The sequence below is a fragment of the Trichoplusia ni genome, chromosome 3 (assembly GCF_003590095.1).
Source record: "Trichoplusia ni isolate ovarian cell line Hi5 chromosome 3, tn1, whole genome shotgun sequence".
NCBI lineage: Eukaryota > Metazoa > Arthropoda > Insecta > Lepidoptera > Noctuidae > Trichoplusia > Trichoplusia ni.
This window is the reverse complement of record NC_039480.1, coordinates 3,677,159-3,704,830: the sequence shown is the minus strand read 5'-3', so window position 1 is coordinate 3,704,830 and position 27,672 is coordinate 3,677,159. Positions and strand designations below refer to the sequence as shown.

General features: G+C 37.3%; 1 protein-coding gene across 1 annotated transcript; it reads left to right on the top strand.

The window, feature by feature from the left end:
- The first annotated feature begins 1,060 nt into the window (after positions 1–1,060).
- Positions 1,061–24,450, top strand: LOC113508932 (leucyl-cystinyl aminopeptidase). Its single transcript, XM_026892125.1, has 28 exons — positions 1,061–1,414; positions 5,668–5,762; positions 6,589–6,645; positions 6,926–7,072; positions 7,610–7,691; positions 7,949–8,070; positions 8,561–8,733; positions 9,051–9,157; positions 10,049–10,156; positions 10,829–10,901; positions 11,573–11,790; positions 13,061–13,140; positions 13,718–13,830; positions 14,513–14,670; positions 15,121–15,214; positions 15,670–15,776; positions 16,112–16,252; positions 16,677–16,780; positions 17,369–17,573; positions 18,541–18,626; positions 19,194–19,291; positions 19,826–19,952; positions 20,552–20,744; positions 21,186–21,312; positions 21,807–21,964; positions 22,788–22,874; positions 23,315–23,426; positions 23,953–24,450. Exons 2-28 carry the CDS (start codon positions 5,699–5,701, stop codon positions 24,079–24,081), a joined length of 3,270 nt encoding a protein of 1,089 aa, XP_026747926.1. The 5' UTR covers positions 1,061–1,414; positions 5,668–5,698; the 3' UTR covers positions 24,082–24,450.
- The last annotated feature ends 3,222 nt before the right edge of the window (positions 24,451–27,672 follow it).

The window sequence follows — 27,672 nt, the reverse complement described above, 5'->3', positions numbered from 1 at the left end:
GTCGGGCAATCCCGATCGACTGCACGGATAGTCGAGTGGTTGAGGTCACCACGCCAAACCCACTGAGCGCGACGTCTTAGTTCGATCTCGTAGGACAAGTATTTGTGTGATCCACGAATACTTGTCCTGAGTCTGGGTGTCTTTGTGCATGTGATTTGTATATTTGTGAAACGCCCGGCGACAGAATAATAAAAACTCCTTACTGAGTCGTCTTAAAACAAAATACGCGTGAGTATTATATTATATTGCATCATTTAATTGTTACAAAACCAGTTGATACGCAAACATCCCTCATTGCGAACTTAACCTAATCTTTAGTGGGATGCATTGTGAAGCGGATGCTGCACCCTCATCCCTACTGATCTACATACTATGAAATGTAATGACAACACTAGATGACTACTATTGGTATCTCACTTATAACTCACGTTGTATAAGTTGTAGGTGAGAATTCTAGAACGAAACTTTTCTTTTAAAGTTTTTGAGTATTTGTTGCTGGTATTAAAAGTCGATTTCTGTTCTTATATTTTATAAAGAAACCACTATTAGTATTTTTTTACTATTAAAAGTCGATTTAGTCGTTATCAAATTTTATGAAAACTAGAAGAGTATTTTTTTATCAATTTAATTTGTTACACGTGTCTCTAGTTAAATTTCACCCACTTCCCGGTTTCCGATTAAGCTGTAGTTTTGCTTTCATCTGTATATTGCGTGACAAAACAATATTATGATGACATTCATGACACTGAGCTGATCTGATGATGGAGCTGAAAGATAGTCACAGAAGATCTTCAATATAAAGACACAACCGTATCGAGTTTGGGCACGTTGGACTCGTATCGTTATATCCGCAGTCATACTAAACAGAAAAAGAAACAAGCTTAAAAGCTCTTCAAAGAGTATTTTATGTAATTGGAGAGAAGGTTTATAAAATTGTAAAGATTGTAAAGAGACAAATATCAAATGGGAAATAGACAAGCACAGTTTCTTTTGTATACAGTATCCAATTCAGACTTAAGGTTAAAAAACCGGTCGAAGGATTAATTAAAAATATAAGTACTAGTTTATTCGAGTAAAGAAAACTCGAACAAATAGTATCCCTCGACAAACGAACCCTATTTACCGGGATGTAACGCACACAAACAAAAAGACTTCAACATCGCACACACACTATCACAAATTCTCTCACTCTTTCTCCCCTTTACACTTTCGTATCTACCCGTCTCGCTCACACGCGAGGAGGACCCGGTAATCGATTTTCCCTCGCATTATTTTTCCGACACCCCTCATGGTAGCAACGTGGATTCGCGTCTGCCATTCTTGTATTGTGAAAATAAAATAATATCGAAAAATAAATTCAGAAGTGCTGTGTTAAAAAATCATTGTGAATATTCTGGAAAATAGAAACCGATCGGTGAGTTCGATTTTTTAACGACGTTTGCTTTTTTCGTCACTAGTGGTTGCGGAATAATCGAATCGAATGTTGACATAGGATGTGTAATAATTCCTTTGCCTAGTTAAGATGTATTTAAAAAGTGATAAAAGAAGATGGACGCCGTGTTTTTAAATAGTTATTTGTTTTCGATGTTGAGAAAATGTGACGTAGTTTTTAATTAATTATATTATGTACTTAGCTATAATTAAAGATGTAAATCTCATTTCTATTTTTATCTTGCACGCGATTAATACATAATACACGAGTTATATTACTGCATGTGCAACATAAATAAAGTCTGATGTTCAAATAGCTGTGCTGTTACCATATTTCTTATTACTAATAAACTATTATTCAATTCTATACCTATGAAGATACATTGTCTTGGTATAAATCAAAGAATAAATCTTTAAAATAACAATCTTTACCCATATTTGCGTAAACATATTATATGCTTGCATTAAAAATGGCGCATCGCATAGTCAAAGAAAACATACAATTTGTTGTCTTTAACACAATATATGTTTGAAAACACCTCGAGATTTTCTATTTTAATAAAAAAAATGAAGTAAATTACATTTTTTAACTTTAAATTGAGTTCTTTTCTTTGTTTTCAATCTAAATTAGATTCAAAATTACATTTAAAGATTGTTCAATCATAATTATGATTTAAAAGAAAACTCCGCGGTGAATTTGACTTAGTAGACTAAAATGGAAGATTAAAGAAAGTATTGACTTCATGTGCGTATTACAAATTAAATATCACTTGCTAAAAACGGCGAAGGAAAACATCGTGAGGAAGACACACCTGAGAATTTTTCAAGGGTGTGTTTAGCTATCTGTCGACTATGGTTTAAAATTCTGACATTAGGCTGTATTTATTTAGTCTGTACAGAGTAACTGAAAAAAATATAGACCTATGCGAAGAAAAGTTGATAATTCAACAATAAACAAAAAGTCTGTAATTTTATTGCTGTTGTTATATTGTTAGAGATCCGTATTTAGAGGGTAACTCTGGACTCTGTTTTACTAAGGATCTTTTGTATTTCGCCTGTTTATAAAGCTGTTTTCTCGTGAACCGTGATAGACAGTTGAAAGTTGGAATTTTATGTTTTGGAAATAAAGTACCTATCTATTTATGTTTTTCAAGAATAAAATATTTGACTTGTTATTTTCTCTGCAGCGCTAACGCTGTCGTTGTCAAAATTACTGCACTGACAAGTCAAAGTCACGTCACTTGTGGAAAACATTTCTATAAAATTCAAATTTTCAAAAATTTCCATTTTTTTTTTTATTTTAAAATTTTTGTCTAACTGGAAACAGTTTTTTTTAGCAGTGAATGAATGTTTGTGATTCAATTCTAATACGATACGTGATAAAATGTTAGCATTTTAATTAAAAGTTAAGTATGTTATATATTATTAAATAATATTATGAAAGATATAACCAAAAATATTGGGATATATTTTTGTCTGTGGAGTTGCATTCGGAAAAAGTAAATTGACAATTTCCCGTCTAGTCGTTCGGAAATTGCTTACTGGAGTTGAAAATGAATCTTAATTCAATGTTTGGCGAAACGTTCAGGAATTGGGGGGGAGAAAAATTAATGATGGAGGCAAAATACCGGTCAAGTGCGAGTCGTTCTCGCGGTACTGAGGGTTTCGTATAAATTGGCTAAAGAAAAACGTACCAACAAAAAATAATGGTCACCCATCAAAATTATGACTGTAACCATCTTTATTTAACCACGATTTTTATACGTTATTGTCATAGTAGCAAAAGGCTGTTTCCCGTTTCTTCTCTCACAGCAAAAGCTAGGAAGCGGTGAGGGCGAAACAGGGTGCTGTCCAATGTAATCTGACCTTCAAAAAGAGCTACTTAGTAGCCTAATTTGAATCAATGACTTTGGATTTATGATTTTTGAAACACCCATCAACCTGAGAAAATTAAAACTGTACCAATTTCGTATCATGAGATATAGCGTGGTTACTGACAGATGTTCCAATAGCCAAGTCTAAGCTATAGAGTTATGGATTAACCATTTGTGTTCGGCTCCCTAAAATACGGCAGACAACAACAAAAAGCATTTCAGCTCTACTCAATCCAGTCGTTTTATTCCGGTGCTGATATCTTCCAGCTCCAGCATCAGATCAGCTCCATGTCATCATAATATTACATGATCACACAATATACATACACATGCAAAATGTCATCTCAATCGGAAACCGGGAATTCGATCTTTAACTTGCAAGATTTAATTACAGACAAAGGGACAGGTGTAATTAAAAACAAATCTTGTATTTAACAATCATATTAAAATCAGAAAAAAGTATTTTTTGTCATATAATTGTTGACAAAAAAAATATATCTTGGATTTAACAATAATATTAGTATTGAAAAATGTATTTTTCGTCATAATATTGTATGTATGTCAAATGCTATATAAAAGAACTATAGACAAGAGGTCTTGACGTTTAATAGGGCAACAGGGAATCGTGTTGAAAAGCGCGGGAAAAATAGAGAAGGGAACCATGAAGGTGTCATTACCGCGCAGTGTAGTGCACTTGGGGTTGGCTGAATGCGTACCACGCCTTTGCCTCTTTATACTTTTTTAATAGAAGTTTGTTTTCGTTGGGGAAATTTTAAAATTAAAATTGCCTTTGAGATGCTTTTTTTTTTGTTTTCTTTTGATATTTTTATTGTTTGTGTTTGTTTGATATTTTTGTAATTGCAAATTATGAAAAACAATATTCGATAATAATGAGTCTAGATTACTCTGTTAAACAGTCTAGATAATATTTCCTTATTTGAAAAAATAAAAATCGTAGTTCCTAAACGTATCTCGCTATGGTAGCCTCCTAAAATAAATCTTCTATTTTGTTTATTATTTTGTTACTGTAGCAATAGAAATAAATATTTGTCAAAAAACTGTATAGCAATCACGGTTCATGACATACAACCCTGAAAGAGAGAGTCTTGACAATAAACTTCTATTTCAAGCTTTTTGGTACGGAACCCTCATAAATAACTTCCATATCTGACTTACCTATAGGTACATATTTGCTCCCCCAATGTTTTTACAGTTTCAGTGTTGAAATGGCGCGTGCAAACTGAAACCATAGACAAGGGCTCGTTTACACGATTATTTACAGCCTCCCACGTCCATAGAGCACTTTGCAGTCACTTCTATCACACAAATATGATACAGCATTGCTTTTGGGTAACATACGAAAATATACCTTAAAAATATTGCGCATAAAGCACATATTTATATCCACAAAACATTGATTTAAAAAAGTGTATTTGTAACTACCAGAATCCGACTTTAAGTCTACTGTTTTAAAGTACATAATCGTTTGAAAGAGAATCGAAAACGTGCGTTCATTTTATCCTGTCGATTTTTTTGTCAAGGATTTATGAACTTTAAGGCGAAAGTTTTAAAGTTGCTTTTCCAGTTTCTTTGAATAATATACTGCCATACCTTTACTGGGTCTTTTGAAGTTTTTTTACCGAAGGGTGGCTGTTTGGTGGTTTCCTTCGTCATTTTTATTTTTACTGAAAAAGTTAGTTTTGTTTTTAAAAGTAGGTTTTTTATGGCTTTGGCTTCTTAATATACTTTTATATTGATTGTGAGTAAATGTTGACTGGTAGATAATGACTTGCGGCATTAAGTACCTTATGTACCACAATTGTACATGAAAGTTTAAATAAATAAATGAAATACTTAATAATTTATACTAATACTTAGGTACTGTCCCAGCACCATTGTATTGATAATAATATACAAATAAGTAGAAGCGAAAAAAAGTTATAAAGGGTGTATGAAAATAGATGGTGTCCGTCAGACCTACCAAATATGCACACAAAATTTCATGAGAATCGGTCGAGCTGATTCGGAGGAGTTCAATTTCGTACAACGTGACACAAGAATTTTATAAAATACTAGCTCACCCAGCATACGTTGTTTTGCTATAGTGCAGAAAAAACACTTAGAATACAGGTCGCTCGTCACTCGACACTCAACAATTAGAATTAGTTTCGACCAGTACCGTGAGCCGGAAACACTTCCGCGTTAACGTTGACCTTGAGAGCTCCAATTAGAATGCAGGACCCCGCTTCCTCCACCTCAGATAGTTGACAGAATTGTTTCGGAGTATTACACTGAGTATTAGGTGTCTAGAGGTTGTATGGTCGTTTCGCATGTCGTAATACATTGCTGTTTTTGTTCGCAGGTGGTGATCGGTATGCCGTCGTCGGTGTGAGATGGACGGCATACAGATGGAGCCGATCGGCAAGTACAAAGCCGACAGAAACGGATCAGCTAAAGGTAAACATTGTATTCTTTTAATATAGAGCTATTAGCTAACCGGACTATAGAATATTTGGGTAAGGCCCGATTTTTTAATCGCCAGATAACTTTTATTCGACGAATATGTTTGACGTTTTGACAGCTCTTGTATAGAAAATATGTCGCCATATTTATTCCTCGGATAAAAGATAACTGATGATGTCAAAGCGTCAAACATATTCGTCGAATAAAAGTTGTTTGGCGATTGAAAAATCGGCGATAAAACAAGATAAGTAATCCGTTAGGCAAAAGAAGCGTCGGTCGTCCGGGAGCAAGATGGAGAGATGACATACTAAAGGTCTCGGGTCGAGTCTGGATGAGGCTGGCAAAGGGCCTTAGATATTGGCACGAGAAAGGGGAGGCCTACGCCCAGCAGTGGGAGGATAAAGGCTGTGGATGATGATGATGAATCCGTTAGAAAGGTTTCCCAAAACCATTGAATAGATATTTTTCATTTTTATCACATTATTAAGAAGAAAGATAAAAACCTTGGTAGTGGTGGCTCAAAACATAACATAACGTAAAAATACGTATGAAATATTAAACCTGCCTGATGGACTAAACAAATTTTTATTAGTCAAATATCTTTTTCTTTTTGGTAAGGCGGGGGAATCCTCATGGACACCCACTCCCTCGGGGGAGGAAATGTGTAGTGTCTGACTCTTACTGACTGAACCTGAACCGCCGTGCTACGTCATTAGAATTTTTGTGTCGGTGTATGGCAATGCATTGCAATCCTTCATACACACATTAGTGAAATATTTAGTACTTATCTAATAGCTAATATTTGGTTCTGTTTATTTAGCAGCTGCCTGGCGAAACATGGTGGATCAAGATCTTGACGATGTCGCCTTTTTGGCGGGTAAGTGTGTTATATTTTTTACTTTTGTTATGAAGATACTTTGCCTCAAACTACACCCACTTGTCCACGTATCGCTACCAGAAGTTTTCAGCGTTACAAAATACCTATTTTTTGCTCCGTCTGAAGTCCTCATAATAATAATTAATATAATTAATTCGGACGTAATTCGATCGGACAATCCTTTCTCCCCGGCACGAAAGATACTACTATACGTGCAGTCCTGTTTTCAATATTAGTGCGAATACTTATGAAAGATGCTATTGTTTATGTCTTTACCCAGATACGGATAAAGCGAGAGAAGCACGGGAGTTGCGTGACGCGCCGGTCGCGGTGTGTTCACAGCGCCGCGCTCTCTGCCTCACTGTGGTGTTCTTCTCCGCTATGTTTGCAACTGCCCTCATAGTCGTGTACGCTACACCGCAATCAGGTGAGAAAATAATCTGCCTATGAGTGATGTGAAAAAATCTAAAAAAAAAAATGTTGTGATGCTAAGTAAGAGTAGTATTAGCCCCTGTTTGGGCGCCAATAAGAGCACTAAGTATAATGCACAGGCCTTGGTATGTTTGCTATTGAGCTCATGGCCATTTACACTTTAGCATTTTCCGTGGATATGATTGTAGAGGAATTAAGTGGTATGAATAAAATCAAACAAAATTACATGAATTACATCTAAATTACATTCTGATTCATGAATTGTTAAAAAAAGCTATGGCCCCTGTTTGGGCGCCATTAGGTAAATTTGGTATTGGCGCCCAAGCAGGGGCCAACAGTTTTCTCTCCTATTTGTGTATTTTGACACAATAACACTATATCCCTAGTTATTCATTATAAGAGCAAAGGCAATTTAGACTTGTTATAAATATCGATGTTTATTGATGTCATAATCTAAATAAATAGTACCTAAGTATGTATTTTTTATTCATGATCTAAATCCATACTAAAAGATCAACTTGGTTTATTTCAGACTGTCCATGCGCTGGCGAGTCTACGTTAATACCGGGACAACCACCAACGGACTCCGAAGCAAACGTGGCTGCAGCTAACAAGTGAGTATTTAGCTTTGACTCAAGCCTCCGACAGGATCAGATATGTGTGATATATTGCGTTATCGCAATCATGGACAAAGGATGTCACCCTGAAGTAAAAAACAGCATTGACATGAACTATAATAATATACACATAACATATAAAATAACTCCCAGACACAGAAAAAATGATCGTAGTTAACCTCCGGTTTAGCAGTCATGTTCACTACCACTAAACCAAAAGCCCAGTTGCAGTAAAATTGCTTTGTTTTTCTCAGGGAACGTATAGCGAGTAACGGCGCGGTTTTCCCGTGGCGTGGGGCTCGTCTACCCACCTTCATTATACCGAAACATTACAGTCTGTGGCTACACCCAAATCTGACAACTGGCGAATTACGAGGTAAGTCAACTAAGTCGTACGTATAGAAAAGTACTGAGAGCCTAGTGGTATGAACGTTGGACTGGAAAGTAAAAAGTTGTAGGTTCAAATCCATGTCACCACCTATTTCCTTTTGTGAATCGTTTTTTTAATTTGCTTTTATTTAAAGTAATTAATAGTAACGCTTGGTGAAATCACCCTGATTAAGACCTGAAAATTGTTCAATTGTGTGTTGCGTCACGTCAGATGTCTACGTGCGATTTAAAATCTGACACCAGGCTGTACATCAACCATACGATAAGAATAACTTAAACCAACTTAAAAGAACTGAAAATTTCGAGACTCGGCAGATATACAGAAAGACTGACAATAAACTGTGTAGTTTTTCGACCTATCCAAAAAAAAAAATAACTTTAACAATTTTCCCACGTTTTTATACACTCACTTCTTTGTTTAGTTTTCTTTCACTTCCCGATTTTTTAGAAGAGCTTCTTCTTCTTGTAAATTCTAGGTGAAGTCTCCATAGATTTCAAAGTGGATCGCGACACTTTATTCGTGGTGCTAAACGTTCGCGATATGAATGTTACGGAGCGAGCGCTGTTCAAATCTGGAGGATCACTCGGACCGAAAGTGGCAAAAACTTTGGACTACCCCCAGGCTGACCAGACTTATATCGAATTTAAGGTAAGTCATCCATTATTTTCCCTATAAATAGCCTGTTTTAGATCCCACTGGTAGGAAACGGCCTACACAGACCTCTCTATCTTTTGTGATGCCTGGTTATGTGCACTTCGCGCATTTGACTAGATCATCACACCACCTCTGGCGTTCAGTGGGTGACGACTTTTTCCCATCAGGCTACATTCGCGCGATATGATCAGCCCAATCCCACTTTAAAATACTTTGTTTTTTTCTCGACATAAAACCGGCCACAATATGTACACGAAAATCCAAAATAATGACTTAAAACAAAACTAATAATTCAAATTCAATTGTTACAGGAGAAACTCCGTCGGAAATACAACTACACTCTGAGCCTTCGATTCATCACGAAACTGGAGCGAAGTGACAAACAAAGAGGTTTCTTTTTGACAGGAACTCATCGGCAGTGAGTATATGAGAAGATTTTATTTAAGTAGTTTCACCTGTCCCTTTGTCTGCAATCAAATTTTGCAAATTAAACACCCACTTCCCGGTTACCGATTGAGATGAAATTTTGCATGCATATGTATATCTGGTTAGACTGGACGCCGACACCAACATAGTTGGGAAAGGGATAGTAGGTTGATGATGTTGATAATATTTACAAGAATACATGTGTCATAATATTCCATAACTTTGACACAACGCCATCTGGTCTCAAACTAAGCATAGCTTGTATTATGCCTAGACAACTAAATACACCCAGATAAATTAAACCCAGACAGATAAACATTTCTTCAGAGCCCATATTCCGCTATTTACAATTGCCGATGAATGAATGGAAATGCATTAAAATGTCGATAATAGGGATGATGACTGGGTATAAAAAGAAAAAAATCTCATTAGTCCCTCAGTTAGATAATTGAAAAGTATGAAACACGTATTTTTTCCTTTTTCAGAAAACCTAGAATTTACAAAGATTAACTGCTTTAAAGTTTTGTGACGTAACGATAGAGTAAAATTTATACTCAATCGTGACGTCACGTAAGATTCATTCACTGTAATTTGGTCAATTTATGTTTGCGGGACAAATTAAAAAATACGTATCCGTTATTATACAAAAAACTACAAGACGGACACTGCAAAAAAAATTGTCATTATACCTATTGCAAAATCTATAGTATTCACAGTGAGTGTTTCGCCCCGTACTGAATCTTCAATTATTGTGTTGGCAAAATACTTAGAAGAATACAAATAGGGTCATTTAATCCAATCCATCCAAATACATCATGACCACGACCTCCGGTAAAGCACTCAAGGTCACTAGTCAACTATATTTATATTGTGTTTATTTCAGTCGCTGTGCTGTGTCCCGCTTCTGGTTGACTCACGCTCGCTCCGCGTTCCCCTGCTTGGATGAACCTCACTTCAGAGCCACCTTCAAAATGACGATAGTCAGAGACCGGTAAGTGCTGATATAGTCCCACTGTTGGGCAAAAGGATTCGTCCTATAGATGGATAAAATATTGTTTATCATACACCATATGGGTAGATGCCGCAATGGGATCTCTTGTCGCTAAAAACAGAAGCTGATAAATATATGGGTCCATCGATTTTGGACGCCTTTGAATCGCCTTGTTCTCGCAAGAAAAGAAAATTAACTGAGTAAACACATTGCTCATATAATGAAAAAACAGGCAATTTGTTTGCAAATAATATCAATTTCCCAACGATGAGTGTGTATTAAATTTAAAAAAAAATAATTAAACTTTCAGATACTTTTATTAAAAAAATTACTTCCGCTTTAAAAAAAAAATATTGTGTTACGTGTGGAGAGCAGAACGAAAGCGCTCTAGATATGTTTTAACCAAACTATCTGGGGGCACGGTAGTGCCCATAGCTTTAGATTTTGCCTTTTAGCCACATATTTTGACTAAGGTGTAGAGTTTGTGAAGTTAGGCCTTGTAGAGTTAGGGCGTGTAGTGTTAGAAGCTTGGCTCTACATGAGATCTGATAACTTTTTGACAGTGCGAGTCATATGAGCTCGTCTTGGCAATATTTTACTTGAAAATGTTTTTGGTGGTATAATATTTTATTTGTAGAGTTATGCACATAGTGTGTTGTCTGTACGTTTCAGATTCCACGTGTCCCTAACGAATATGCCAATAGTGGCTACAGAAGAAGCTGGCTTCTATTTAGGACATCGATTGGTAAGAGATTTTCTTTATTGTAAAGTATAATTAATGACTGCACGGATAGCCGAGTGGTTGAGGTCACCACGCCAAACCCACTGTGCGCGACGTGTCGCGGGTTCGATCCCCGCGCAGGACAAGCGTTTACATGTGTGATCCACAAATGTTTGTTCTGAGTCTGGGTGTTTTTGTGCATGTGAATTGTATGTTGGTGAAAACCCCGCGACACAAGGATTAAATTACATAGTGCGGGAGTCGTTTAAAAAAAATGCTCAAATAATTTTTAGCATCCTATTCGTCGGCCGCTTAACTGAGTATATTTAAATGTGGGCACAGATTTACTGCGTTGGGAGTTAAAAAATTGTACGTAGCAAAGGAATCCCAACCCTTTCATTGATGGGGTGAATTTTAATATTAGGGCTTTTCACAGTCTTGAAGGTAGGAAGTTAAAAACCGATGCACAGACTGTGTTGCGATGTGGCCACGTAAAATTTTGGTCGAAATTTGTTTTAGATTCCGGAAAATTAGTACAGGTTCTATGATATAAACGAATAATAAAAACGGGAATAAGGAACCCTGTAGCTCGAAAAAAAGTCGGGGGAAAAATCTAGTTTGTATTATAATCAGTGAGGATTATTCTTTATTAAACTTCTTTCCAGTAAAACCTCCTTTGAAAATCTCTTTCTCAGCTCCAAGACGAATTCGCGGTGACCCCACCGATGCCACCACATATGACTTCGGTCGCCGTATGCCGTCTGCAGCGACGCGCCGCCCCCACCACCACCGATCCCAGCCCCACGCCCACGCCCACGATGCCCACGCCCACTGAAACACCGCTGGAAGACGAAGACGTACCGCCTGAGATCAGCTTGTATAGTGATCAACAAGTCATTCTGGATGAATCTGGGTGAGTTGATATTGGTAGAGTTACGTCTTTGAACCGTTTGGGGTTGAAACTATTGGGTCGTGGGGGCTGAGTGCCAAAACACTTTTTACAGAGCTAGCAAAGCGTCTCGTTGACACTTGTCGTGACCCAAAGGCTGGTTTTTACCTAGCTCAGAGGATTAGCATTGCCATTCAACGTGGCAATGCTGCCAGCCTTTTGGGCACACTCCCAGCCGGCAGCGATGCCGATGAATTTTTTGATGCCTTGGTTTAATTATTATTTTTGTTTTTTAGTGTATTACTTATTGTAAGTGCATGTAGATTGTAAATTCTCATTAAAGTCTCTTATAAATGTTGATATTTATACGTTCTCAAAGTTGAGCTAAATTCTATAACTGGAACTAGCCCTCTACATCTTTCATTGTAACTTATAGAAATCAATGACATTTTTATCAATCAATCATATCTATGACAACCTCCGTGGTCGAGTGGCGTACGCACCGGTTTCAAGGTGTCGCTAGCTCTGAGGTCCCAGGTTCGATCCCCGGTCGGGTCAATGTAAAAATTCGCATTTCTACATTGTCTCGGGCCTGGGTGTTTGTGTTACCTTCGTTGTATCTGAATTCCATAACACAAGTGCTTACCAACTTACTTTGGGTTCAGAACAATGTATGTGATGTTGTCTGCATTTATTATAATTTATTATCTATTTGTAAACACCATGATCATCAGTGGCCTCTAACATTTATGACAGATGATTGAAACAGCAGCCGTGTTAGTTTTTCTGACTTTGGCACTTGTAAACATAGGTATTAGAATACATGAAGAGTCAATTTTATATAATGAACCCTGTAGAATGTTATACCACTGAAAATGGTCAATTTCACCATTTCTGATTAATTTCGTTGCGTGTTCCAAGGCAGTTAATTTTTCCTCTGGAACTCACTGAACTTAAGTGTTTCGGTGGTTTTCTTTTGCTATGCCGGGCATAAATGGGGACTAGTCACATGAAAATGAATGACGTGGGCCTGTAGCCCAACAGTGGGGCGACAGCCAAATGGTATGTCAATAACCCAAAAATACAAGGATAACAAATTTATTAGACTAAGCCGGTTCTCCTCCATAGGAACGACATTTTGAACAATATTTTAACCTAGAGTCATTATTGTCCTTTTTAAAAGTGCCTGGAAAAAGGCCTATTTGAAATGTCTTTTTGATTTTGTTCCATAGTTTAACAAGCCTCTAGTCTTCTAGCATCTTCTTATAACTTCTGTCTTCTTCTTGATCCACAGGCCTCTTCTGGAATGGGTACAGAAAACATTACAACACTTCTCTTATGAGCTGAATACATCCTACCCACTGCCGAAATTTGGTAAGTATATTTACTCATAAACTTAATTCAATTCGTGAACGTTAATTAATAAATGAATATTTCACAACTTTCACACAACGCCATCTAGTGTCAAACTAAGCAAAGCTTGTATTATGAGTAATAGATAACTGATAAACATACTTATATATTTCTAAATACATACTTAATATAGATAAATTACACCCAGACAGAACAAATCATCGTGCTCATCTCACAAACATTTGTCCTAGTTGGGAATCAAACCCACAACCATTCGGTATAGCAGTCAGGGTCACTTATCACTAGACTACCACTTATTTGGTAGTACTACTACAACTTATGCTTAAGTTAAGAGTTAGAAAATACTTTTTGACAGTATGGATAGCCGTATGGTTGAGGTCACCGCGCCAAACCCACTGAGCGCGATGTGTTAGTTCGATCCCCGCGTAGGACAAGCATTTGTGTGTTCCACGAATGCTTGTCCTGAGTCTGGGTGTTTCTGTGCATGTGACTTGAATATTTCGCATGCGGGAGTTGTTGAGAAAAGAAAAGAAATAAATAGTATTTTATATTGAACTGGTATTAATTTATCTTCTAGATATCGTGGTTGTTGAAGGCGGTAACCCTTACTCGGAAGGCTGGGGTCTGATCACTCTGTCACCATCGATCCTATCTGATACGAAAACGATCGCAAGACTTCTGGCACAACAGGTACATTAATATTTTAAAACTTATCCAAAACTTCAAAAGTTCTATCTATATCTCATCCTAGCCTTTTCCCAACTATGTTGGGGTCGGCTTCCAGTCTAACCGGATTCAGCTAAGTACCAGTGTTTTACAAGGAGCGACTGCCTATCTGACCTCCTCAACCCAGTTACCTGGGCGACACGATACCCCTTGGTTAGACTGGCTGTCAGATTTTCCAGCTTCTGACTTTCCGTAACGACTGTCATGTATGCATGACAGCCAGGACCCACAATTTAACGTGCCTTCTGAAAACGGTGGAACTCGTTATGACATAGATAGTCACCCATCCACTGACCGACCGTGTCAAGCGTAGTTTAACCTGTGATCGATCGACTTTTGCTGTAACAGCTTAGCCATCCAGCCACTCTTTAATTTTAAAACGCCTTACCCCGTTAGCAGTTTAAGATTGAGCTGAAATTTTGCACGTATATGTACATATATTGTGTGACAATGTAATATTATGATGACATGGAGCTGATCTGATGCTGGAGCCGGAAGCTACGAGCTCCGGAATAAAACATCACAACACCATCGAGTCTAGATTCTTTTGATTTGTCTTGACAAGAACTATCCCCAAAAAATTAGATCAAACTTGTCTTATGTTTTTTTCTTAATTAATTCTTCTTATTTCTCCCCCCCTTTACAGTGGTTTGGTGGGACAGTTTCCCCTCGTTGGTGGTCTTCGCAATGGCTTCTGGAAGCCCTGACCTCAGTCTTGGCTGAGAAGGCTCCCGCGCCACCACATAGCGACGCACAGAGACCTGCCGATGCTTTACTCTTAGACCATGTGCTGCCAGCTCTGAGGTAAGAAAGAAGATCTTTCTAGAAGTTTCTAGAAGATAATATTGGTCTTGGATATGAAGGCACCCATGCCACGTCTTCAGCGGATTTGTGTTAGCAGCTTTAAGAGAAAAAGTGTCTTAATAATGATCTTGCCAGATGATTTAAAAAAACAAGCCTCTTCAGCCAAATTTCTGTTTTAAAACCTTTAATTTTAATAGAAAACTCTGGATTTTATTGCCTGCAAGGATGGTCTAGTGGTTAAGGTCACCAAGCCAACTCCACTGAGCGCGACGTGTTAGTTCAATCCCCGCGTAGGACAAGCATTTGTGTGATCCACGAATGCTTGTCCTGAGTCTGGATGTCTTGTGCATGTGACTTGAATGTTTGTGAAGGTTTTTATTCATATCAAGCTAACTTTTATTAGGCTGTTTCTTTTTTCTATTAATTTTAAATATATTTTTCTTATTACAGATTGGATTCAAGTAACTCAGTTCGCGCTGTTGCCTCTCCAAGACTTGAGAGAGCTGATATAGAGGGCGCTACCGATGAATTATCTTTACATAAGGTAAATATAGCCAAGTTGCTACAAAATAGGGTGGAAGGGATATTGATGTATTTTGATCTAGTGGTTTGCACTTGCAGCCAAGCCTGCTTTACTGATAGCTGTGGGTTCGATTCCGACACGGGAGAAATGTTTCGTTTATTTGTGTAGATTTATTAATCGCACGTAGCTAGAGTCTTCTGTGGAGGCATACTTTTTGTTCAGTTTTTTTTTGCTATTTTTATATTTTCAAGACTTTAGCAAGAAATAGTTATTAAATATGGCCTTAGCAAAAAGGCCACAAGGACCTGAACCATATTATTCGAACATGGATAAGTCAAAAAGTGCCTTTCACCCAGACTACGGCGAAGTATTAGCAAATAGGGTGTTTTACAATTTGTATACAAAAAAAGCAGAAAAATATTTTGATTTTGATTGTTCTTTTTTGTATTGATAATGAATAATATTATTTAATTCAGGGTGCAGCAATCGTGAGTATGGCGATCGAGGCAGCTGGCGAAGCCGCTGGGCGAGCAGCTCTCGCGCGATTATTGCGTGATCACCGCTTTGCTAGTGCTGATGCCAGGTAAATAAACTTACTTTGACCCCTGAGTTTGTTTCGATATTTATTTTAAGGATTGTCAATGAGACAGCGCATTGAAATGAAATGAAATCATTTATTCTGTAAGTAGGATATATCATCACTTTTACTTGTATTTTTTGAGAACGGTGGAGTCGACATTTCGCTAAGTAAGTACCTGTGTTTTACGAGGAACGACTGCCTATCTGACCTCCTCAACACAGTTACCTGGGCAACACGATACCCCTTAATAAGACTGGTTGTCAGACTTTCAAGCTTCTGACTACCTGTAACGCCTTATATTCTTTATATGTGGCTCCTAATATCTCTCTGTCTATCAGGGACTTATGGCGAGCTTTAGAGCGAGATGGGTCTGAGGATGGGTTGGGTGGCGCCGCGTGGGATGGTTGGTGCGAGCGGCCCGGGTATCCGCTGCTGTGTGCTACCGCTAATGGGGATGATGTCGTGTTGAGGCAAGAGAGGTATGTACCAGGGATAAATAAATGAAGATTTTTTTTCTGTATCCGAAAATTTTTGTATCCGAAACTTTCGGATCTATTTTTATTTTTCATATAAATAATGTAAAAACATCCTAGTTAAGTGGTTTGACTGAGAGTAAAGAGGTCCGAAGTGCAAAAATATGCATATCCGAAACTTTCGGATACAAGTAAAAATAAAATATTGAAGACTATTATTTGTTTTAAGGAAAAAAGTATTAAAGATATCTATAGCAAAAAATATCCGAATCTGAAACTAGCGGATATCCGTAGTAAAATAATATTCATATTCGAACGTACCAAATATCTGAGATACAAAATATTGTCATCCGAAACTGTCAGATTTCTGGCACTACAAAAATGTCCTCAGTTTAAAACCAATCTATTTTTGTCATAACCTTGTTTTCAGATTCGTAATGTCCGCCGAGCCACCGGATCCGGATCCTCCGATGGTGAACTACCTCCTGACCTTGGACCTCAGAGCTGACCTAGACGAACTATTTTATGAACCTGGTAAGATATAACTTATCATATGGTTGATGTACAACCTGGTGTCAGAGTTTAAACCGCCCGTAGACCTCTGACGTGACGCAACACACTATTGAACAATTTTGACAAAAAATACGCGTGAGTAAACCGTTGCATCATTTAATAATGAATCAGTCTCACGATAGTTACTATAAAAACAAAAAAAATACTGTTTACTCCGTCAGATAGATTTTCAAAAAATATTGGATAGGTATTTTTCCATTTATCACGCGCCGCGATTTCCTCCGCGTGGTTAAAAGATATATGTTAAGACATTTTGTTGTTTCACACATATTTTAAATTTCCCCGGGAACTACTTAAGAAATCGGTATAAAAGGCAGCCTATGTTCTTTTCCATGTCAATGGCTATATGCATGCCAAATTTCATCCAAATCCGTTCAGCCGTTTTTGCGTGATGGGAGTAAAAAACATCCAGACATCCACACTTTCAAATTTTTAATATTAGTGAGGATAATTGTTTAAATTGTTTGCTCAGAATTATAATGTCTTACTCTTTGTTCGTCCTGAATGAATAAATAAATTAAAACAACTTCTTTTGTCCTTCCTCACCAGAAAACTTCACGGAGATTTCGGATGAGGATCTAAACGCCACCACCACAACCACGCCAGCTCCCACCACCACACGCCGCCCCACTACCACTCGCGCGCCACCACACAAATGGGTCATCCCAGTTACATTTGTGGTCGGACCAGTTGAAGAAGATGAGAATTTTACAATCTGGAGGAATTTAAGTCATCCTATGCATAATTCTACTTTGTAAGTAATTATCAAATTTTACCTGTTGCTTACAGCTATAACCGCATAAGTGAATCTATCACAGGTTAAGCTAGACTTGACGCGGTTGGTCCGCAGATGGGTGACCCTCTTTGTCATAACGAGTTCCTCCGTGTTTCGAAAGGCACGTTACATTGTGGATCCCGGCTGTTATTCATACATCTTTGACAGTCGTTACAGGTAGTCAGAAACTTGAAAGTTTGACAACCAGTCTAACCAAGGGGTATCGTGTTGTCTGTATCTGTGTTGAGGAGGTCAGATAGTCAGTCGCTCCTTGTAAAACACTGGTACTTAGCTGAATCCGGGTAGACTGGAAGCTGACTCCAATATAGTTTGGGAAATCTTTGTAGAATATAAAAGCGCCATTTTGAAAACTGATATAGCATATAACTGACAAACATAATCCTAACCAATTTTATGACATTTTTTATGTCATAGCCATTGTAAGGTGTCACAAAGAAATAATCAAACATTCACTTGAAAAACATAACACTCTTTCTAACACAGTTGGTTAAAAAGGCAGTATTTTTATCGTCCATCATCATAATTTAAATTTCTGAAGAAACTAGTCAATCCTAAGTATAGTTTGTAAAATGTAGCTTGAATTTTGTGATAACTGTCACCACCGCTGTGAAACTTACATTTCATATTCCAATATTTGACGACATCCCTCACGATGTTTTCTTTCACCGTTTGCCAACGGTGAATTAGAGTAAATGAAATTACATACTTTTGAAATAGTTACAATATTACTAGCTCGTATTCCGATCGAAGCTGCACCTTATTCCTGTCAACCTATGCCATTGTACCCTAACATTGTATGTATTAAGAATCACTGCTGTAATTCCATGGTGTACAATAAAGAATATTCTAATCTATTCTAATTCTAATCTATGCAGATAACTTCAAGGTCACCATGATTTAAGTAAATAGCTGATTTTTTTTACAGGTACGACTTGGGCAATGAAACAAAAGCTCGAGTCTCGCGCTGGGCGGAGAACGTCACACATCTAATTTGGATGAACGATACAGAGAGTAAGTTGTTTGAATTAAATTTTATTTTCAACCGACTTCAAGATGTTACATTATCAATTTAAAACTTCGGACTATCCATGATCCTGGCTTCCCTTTACCCAAAGGCTGGCTTTTACCTCGCTCAGAGGATTAGCATTGCTATTCAACGTGGCAATGCTGCCAGCCTTTTGGGCACACACCCAACCGGCAGCGACGCCGATGAATTTGTCATACCTTATTTGAATCATTATTTTTGTTTTCATAAGTGTAAATACATATAACCAACCGAATTGATTTTCTTTGAATGAAAAGCACCCTTTAACGCGAGTATTTATTTTTTGTTTACCCAATGTAAATTACATTTTCGTTATAATGTATTCCATGCCAAACCCACTCTGCACAACTTGTCCCCGCGTAGGACAAGCGTTTGTGTGATCCACGAATGCTTGTCCTGAGTCTGGGTGTCTTGTGCATGTGACTTGAATGTTTGTGAAACCTCCCGCGACATAAGTTCTAAAATCGATTTAGGCAGCAACCTTGTTAATCGTTAAAACATACATTTAAGTACATTTTTATTTTCTATTTCAGTGGTAATACCAGATCTCGGCAAACATAAATGGGTGAGATACAACGTGGGCGCGAGGGGACTGTATCGAGTAGCGCCGCAGGATAAAACAGATGGAGAGGTAAGTTAACTATTCGTTTATTTTATTTATTTAAACAATATAATGGCAAACAGTTTTGATAATTTCGAAATATCGTTAAATGGTGTCACTAGTTTCACAATATGAAATTTGACAGTATGCCTATAGTGAAACTATTCCGATTCTAAAAGTATACGAAAAAGCAAAATAGTCGGAGATTATTTTGTATATTTTAGTAATTTAAAATTTACCCATTGAACTTTGTTTTGTAATTTGGTATTTCGAGTAATTTTGTGGTTTAAGTTTTTCCCCGTGGAAAATTGATGGAAAAATTGATGTCATCTTTACTATCTAACACGGATAGCCGAATGGCGAAAGTCACCGCGCCAAACCCACTGAGCACGACGTGTCGCAATTCAATCCCCGCGTAGAACAAGCATTTATGTGATCCACGAATGCTTGTCCTGAGTCTGGGTATCTTTTTGCATGTGACTTGAACGTTTGTGAAACCCAAGGCACTAAGATTAAATGCAATAACGTGGGAGTCGTTTTAAAAAATTATAACTCCTCCACCAGACATTGGAGTCAGCAGCTCAGCTGTACGAGAGCGGCGCAGCGGCGGAGCGCGCCTTGTTACTGGACGACGCGTTTGTATTGAGCCGCGCCGGACGCCTGCCCGCTAGCCGGGCAGTGGCCGCTGCAGGTGATATACAATTGTTCTATAATATTATTATACAGGGTGTCCCAAAACTCAACGATAATATGAGACCGGATGTAAGGCCAAGTGATAATAGACTAGGGAAAAAAATAAAAAAAGTCCATGTCACTCAGTTCAGCGAAAAGAGACATTTAAAAAGTTGAAATCGACATCCCTCGTCGCATTTTTAAGTCCTGTGATCACCAATATAACAATTTCGCAGTGATTTTTTTTTAATTTCGATACCTTCATTAACGTTACTATTATTCGCAACTATAAATTAATGCAATGAAAAAAAAATGACAAAAAATCCATATCAGACTTGGCCTTTCATCCGGTCTCAGATTATCGTTGAGTTTTGGGACAACCTGTATATCAGCCTTGCCAACTTTTCAACAACAGCCTTTTCCAATTTCAGCCATATATGTAACATCTATATCAACATACATATAATTTAATAGAGTAGGGTATGAATTAAACATAAAAAAGCAATATTATGCTTGGTTCATACTTTCAATTGATACCCCAGGCAGACACACACACTGACACGTCAACCTCCGACACAAGCATAACACATTATAAGATTCTATTCTCTTTCCTCACAGCACGACTCAGCACTGAGACCCACTGGGCGCCCTGGCGTGTTGTCCTGAACCACTTCTCGTGGTGGCGCGAGTTGCTGCGACTCTCGTCTTCAGGTCCTCACCTCAACGACATGCTGAAGAGCCTCCACCCGGCGAAGGTTCAGGTGTACACTACGGAACAGCTTCAAGCTGCAGGTCTTGGTGAAGATCAATTGTGAGTAGTTTTACTTTTTTAATAGTTTTTTGTTACTTTTGACTGGCCTATTGGTGGTTAGTGGTCATTGATCAGAGGACAGGGACGAGAACAGATCGATTCCCACCCAGGGCAATTGTTTTGTGAAGCACGATTGTTGTTCTGTGTCTGAGTGCATTTTATCAATCGGAAAATCCTAAGTTGAATTTAAAATGGATTTTATTTTTTTATAGTACTTAACTATCCTGACACTGTTTATTTCTTAAATCATGCAACGATTTACTCAAGCGTAATTATCGGGAATGTCCGACTAGTTTCGGATCTAACAGATATCCTTAAGCGTGACAATTAAAATGCAATGAGAGCAAAGATTAAAATGGTTTACAATACATTTGTAACCAGATTTTGCCCGCATTTTGAGTGTCGCTGTTCTAGCTTACCTACTATAAATGTATTCCTCAGATGGTTAAGCGGCGCCCTACTGACAGCGGGAGTGGAATGGGAGAACCCCACGGTGACCAAACAAGCTGAAGACTTGTTCAACGCATGGCAAGAGCACAACCAGACGATACCGGAGATATATCAGGAGGTAAGTCTATTGTGCAACTATTGGGGGTTATTGTAAAACTATTCAGCTTATCCACAAAATATTTTGAAATACGTGGATCTTATCTGGGACTTTACATTCGATTAGAATAATTCTGGGTTGTACAAGATTGAATGACCATTTAGGAACTATAGGGAAGTGCTTAGCAACTTTACGGCTAAATGGTTCTCTAATAACTGAGGGTTTATGTCTGGTAGCCCCACGATAATTTAACAAGCCGAGGACTTGTTTTGCATCAAGACGACAATCCAAACACACTGGAGATTTACTACAAGACTATTGCGCAACTACTGGACACATAAGTGTGACTAGCGTGCAATAATTACGCAACGAGACGCTTAGTACGGTGAATTTTATGGTGACCATATTTGTCGTTAGAAACCTTAGATGTCGCGCATCTGAATCGCGCGCTCAGTAGCTTAATAAAAGAAATTACTGCATCTCGTTTTGCTTATACGGAACCATCCCTCCCGTAGGCCGCGTTCACAGCGGGTGTCCGTCGCGGCGGCGCGGTGGCGTGGCTCGCGTGCTGGCGCGCGCTGTCCGCGTCGTACCGCGCGCCGCGCCCGCTGCACTCGCACCGCGCGCTGCTCGCCGCGCTCGCCTCGCCCAGGGACGACTGGCTGTTCTATAGGTCAGTGAACACGTATCCCCTTCAGAACGTCATAATACCAATGATTTTTTTTTAATAACTCTCGCTCTTTTTAATTTAAAATCCTTGCGTAAATGTTTCACAAACAAATGTCATGCACAGGACAAGTAATCGTGGATCACACAAAGTGGGTTTGGCGTGATGACCTCAACCACTCGGCTATCCTTGAAGTCAAGTTATACCTATAGATGTAGATCTCCGCGTAGGATAAGCGTTTGTGTGATCCACGAATACTTAATTGTTCTGAGTTTGTGACTTGAATTTTAGTGAAAATATCGATATCCCCTGATTCATATATAAATGATAAATGCGGAAAACATCACATACATTGTTCTGAACCCAAAGTAAGTTGCTGAAGCACTCGTGTTATGGAATTCAGATACAACGAAGGTACCACAAACACCCAGACCCGAGACAATGTAGAAATGTCCATTTTTACATTGACCCGCCCGGGGATCGAACCCGGGACCTCAGAGCTAGCGACACTTTGAAACCGGTGCGTACGCCACTCGACCACGGAGGTCGTCAAATAAAAATCAAAGTACTGAAATTGGCTCTAAAAAAACCGGATCATGATCACTTGTTGTCAGTGCATATTGATTCACTTGAACTCGCAATGTCGTGTATTCTCTGTTTCTTGAAAACGCCCGATAAATATTGATTTTGGTAAAATTCTAGTACTGTTGTTTGAAAAATTCTTGCAATTCTCGCTGTTTCATTCAACGTATGTTTCTTTTTTCGAACTTGACTAATTTTAAAAATAATCAAGCCAGTATATAGTATTTTAATTGACATTACGTTACAGATTCGCATTCTCAGTGCTGTCTACCGAAGCGCAGCGCAGTCGTGAGTGGCGACTGTGGATCACTGCGCTGTACGCGGCTACATGCAGGTAAACTTAATTCATCGTTACCGTTGACTACATACATACCGCTATAAGGGGTACAGTCCCACTTTTCAGACTCTTTCGACCATCATTCCCCTGATTAAAGTGTCCATATAGTAGTTTTGCTAACGAAAAATCGTCAAGTTTGTTACAGTTAGTAAAAATGTAATGAAATAATTTAACTTACAATTTAACTTTAAATAGCATAAAATGTAGGTCATTGATAGATTGAATTCAAAACATTTAATTATCTAGTCCATCCAAAGGTTGTCTATAAAAGATCTGAAACCGCCCATGTAACTATTTATTTGTATAAGACCCTGTACTTATATGATGTGCAATAAAGAATATTCTATCTATGTATATATCTATACATATAGTACACTATTACTAGATCCAAGTCTGCATGAATACTAAAACCTTTAATACTACTTTGTTTTGTCTAGATGGCGCGGGGCAGCCGGTGTCTGGCGTGTGCTGAGACCGCAGCCTTCTCTCCCGCCCGCCGCGTTGCAGGCCGCGGCGAGATGTCTGCATCAACCTTATGACTATTATCGAGTAAGATTTACTTAATATTTCATCCTATATTTTGTAACTAGCTGTTGCCCGCGACTTCGTCCCCGTGGGTATAAGATATAAGTTATGATTTATACCTGCCGTTTTTTTCACATTTTCCATTGTATCTTCGCTCCTATTGGTCGCAGCGTGATGGTTTATAGCCTAAAGCCTTCCTCGATAAATGGTCTATTCAACACAAAAATATTTTTTCAATTTGGACCAGTAGTTCCTGAACTCTTCAGCTTTATATATTAGTATAGATGACGTTCTGGTAACTTCTGAGACTTTTTTGATGAAAAAACCATACCTTTCGGATAATCCCGCTAGAATTTCTATGACTGTACTGAGGCAAGTTAAATTCACTTTCACAGTTGAGGTATATTTTCGTATTTATTCTTGAATTAATAAAATCTAAATTACGTTTATGATATTGTTTGAAAATCTATCTGACGTCCTCATCTATAACTAACTTTATAATTTGTAGTAAAATCTATTCTATGCCTAACTCTAAGTTTTTTTTTAACAGTTTAAGGAACTATTCGGCGAATACCGCGGTGTGTCAGCGGCTCTTGACACGATAGCCCTCAACTCCGCCTGGGTAATGCGAGCTGACAGCGATCTACTACGATACTTCAATTCTTTGCCGCAACACTAGATAAAAGACAATTAAAGACTCAAAATGTGAAAAAACCCGAAGAGCCTATTCACCCTATTGGGAAACTAGTGGCCAACCAACAGCCTACTGGGAAACTAGTCAACAAGTCTATTATGAAACTAGTGGTGTTTTACGTGTAAAATGGGGAAGACTGTATATTAATTACCATGACACAAAAACAACTTGAAACTATATTGTAACAGTTAATTTATCATAAAACCTGCATTTAATAAGTGCGACAACCAACAAATTCGAGAAATAAAGAAAGCCTAATAAAACCAAAGTGAATAACGTCAACCAATGGGCAACCGCGAGTGAAGAAAAGGATATTATTATGTAGAAAACATTCGTCATTTCGATATTTTTGTGTATTTATATAACAATTAGAAATAATAAAAAAATGTGTTAAAAGTGATTCAATGTGCTGCACAAATTAAATGTTTTACACTGGTCTACTGCGTATCAACGGCGTGGAACCTGCGTTTTGCCTGCGTGGGACCTGCGTATTGACTGCGTGGCAACGTCTTGAAAGTTAAACTAGCCAATGTTAGATGAATATGTTTTTCAAGCACAAATTGAATGTTACACATGTCAGGTGCATTGTAACTGCGTGGGAACACGTGGTAACTGTGTGTGATGTGTTGTAATGAGTAAATATAGTGATTTTTTAAACACTTTGGTGTATTAGAAAAAATATAAAAACATGTGACTATTAGTGAACTTCAAGTGTGAGTGTGCGTGAATACTGCGTGGCGATTGCGTCTTAATGGCGATTAAGTAGAAAAAAAAACATTGTATTATTTTCAAAATGTATATTGCGGTATTTGACCTTCTTGCTCATTATGTTTTTTTTTATGTGATTTGCATGTTTTGGCCATAAATATTAGTTTAATTAAATTATTTTATATATCTTGGAGAACTCTAAGAAATATTGATTGTAGTAACTTGATTATTTTTATCCACTTCAAGAATTAGTAACATTTAATTTAAATGTTTTTACCCAACTGCAAAAGAGTAATCATGTACTTAAAATTTATCAATCTGATTCAATAATATAATTAAAATTATAAGCCATATTAGATTTAAGTTTCCTAATTAACAGTATTAAATAAAAGTATATTCACTAAGTTAACTGCGCACAGACATAAATATATATTTATAATTAGCTTTTATATTAATTGAATTTTTAAATTTTAGCCAGTCATAATTACTGTTAATAAATAAATAAATGCGGACAACATCACATACATTGTTCTGAACCCAAAGTAAGTTGCTAAAGCACTTGTGTTATGGAATTCAGATACAACGAAGGTACCACAAACACCCAGACCCGAGACAATGTAGAAATAAGAATTCTTACATTGACCCGATCGGGGATTGAACCCGGGACCTCAGAGCTAGCGACACCTTGAAACCGGTGCGTACGCCACTCGATCACGGAGGTCGTCAAATATCGAGTTAATACGCACATGAAATTGAGAAAACATTGATAATAATATGTCGTTTTGAACTTACGACCATTGGCTTAGCAGATCAAGTCTATCACGCGTATACTAGACAAGTGAATTAAATTAAAAAATCTCGCGGAAATTATAATTATTAAAAATTCAATCAATATAAAAGAAATATTAGCTTCCTATCCATAGACTAAAAATGTAAAACAAAAAAATGTATCTATTATAAATTATTTGCAGCTTTCAGTGTAAGTATAAATATAAAAAAAAGACTTCAAAAAATCGATTTCGAAACTTCATTTTGAAATCGATTTTTGACATAGACAACATAGTTAAATATATAAAGTTCTATACTCTATGGAAAAATAAACTTTTCTACATTTTTATATCTTTTTGTAGATATAAGTTTGAAAATTGTATGTTTTTATGATAGAACAACGTCAAATAGAAAACTTAAAATTGTAGTTTTACTGTCAAAATTTTGACAGCGGTGTTATGGCTAGCAAGAGCAAAAAATATATTAAGACATCCCACGGCTGGGCCAGGCCTCATTCCATGAAGGGAAGGTTTGAACATTAATCACCACGCTAACTCACTGCGGGCGATTCCGAACCCATGATTTCTCACAATTTTTTCCTTTAAAATTTTTTGATCATCACTTTGATGTGTGGATACGAACATAGGACTTATCAGACCAACAGGCTCATCAGACCAACAGGCCGACTTATCAGGCTATTAACTCTCATAAATTCTGTTTATTTTCGTTATCAATTAATATATTTTGCTCTTGTTAGGTCTGCAATACCGCTAGTCTACAAAAATGAATTATACCCCAGAGCCTGTAGACAAGTTACATTACTCCTCGCGCTGACGCTGACGAATCACTCAAATAAATGTATTGAACTGACAAGTCAAAGTCACGTCACTTGTCGAAACGGAATGTCATTCATATACACTTGACGTATTCTATTGCAATGCGATGTAACTTTGTCCAGGCGTTCAATTTTAATTTCTAAATTGTTTCAAACGTAAATTGATGTATGTAAGAAATAATCATTTATATCTAGATTTAGACTGACTTGTCTTAGCAAGAACGACTGGTATAATGTGGTCATTGTAAAAAAACTAGTTCGAAAACAATTCTATGTAAATTGCGTAGGTATTAGCATGGTGCCTTAGACAAAATAACTATCAATTTCGTCACACTATATTTATATAAAATGGAATTAGTGTGTCATGGATTTCAAAAAATATTTAAGTATAAATCCCGTGTTACGTCTCTGATCAGTACTCCTGTTGCTGTCTCGTGACGATTCCAGTCCCCATTTCTATACATTCTGCCATCTTTGATGCGTTTTATTTTCGTAATTCTTTATTCATTAATCTAACAGAGAGCTAATGAGATTATTTTAGTTAAATAACCTGTCTAATCTAAATTGTCCAATTGTCCAAATTACCCCCAGAACATAAATTTTCGCTAAAATTTTCACACTGATTTCAAAACTGTTGAAATAATCTTGGATGCTAAAGTTACATTACTCCTCGCGCTAACGTTGACGAATCACTCAAATGTATTGAACTGACAAGTCAAAGTCACGTCACTTGTCGAAACGGAATGTCATTCATATACATTTGAAGTCTTCTATTCATTTTCTAAACATGCACCATGCTAAGACATGCAAAATGTAGTCCACCACTAAAAATGTAATTGACCAAAAAAAAATGTAATTTTCTATTTTTCTAGAATAAAAAACTTTACAAGTTTCGTCATTTTTTGAATACGTCCGTATGAATGTCAGTGTTGCAAATGAAAACATTGGTTGAGTGTGTGTTTTGTATTGCCATTTAGAAAAATGTTTCATGAATTATCAGGGGGTTCTTATGCGTTTTCTTTAATTTTGATACTTTTAAAATTGAAGTCATCATAATATTTAGACTAACGATTACTTAAATATTTATTTGTACATTAAAAAAGACGGAAATTCTATTTCCTTTTGAATGTAAATTATTTTTGTTTTCTTTTGGGATTAACGGAGGAGGTCTTGGCCCGAAAAGAAATCTTTTCCACTTTTCTTCTGAGTTATTAGTAGACTAAATTGATGCTATTATTATTTTGACGTTTCATGCTAACGAAAAT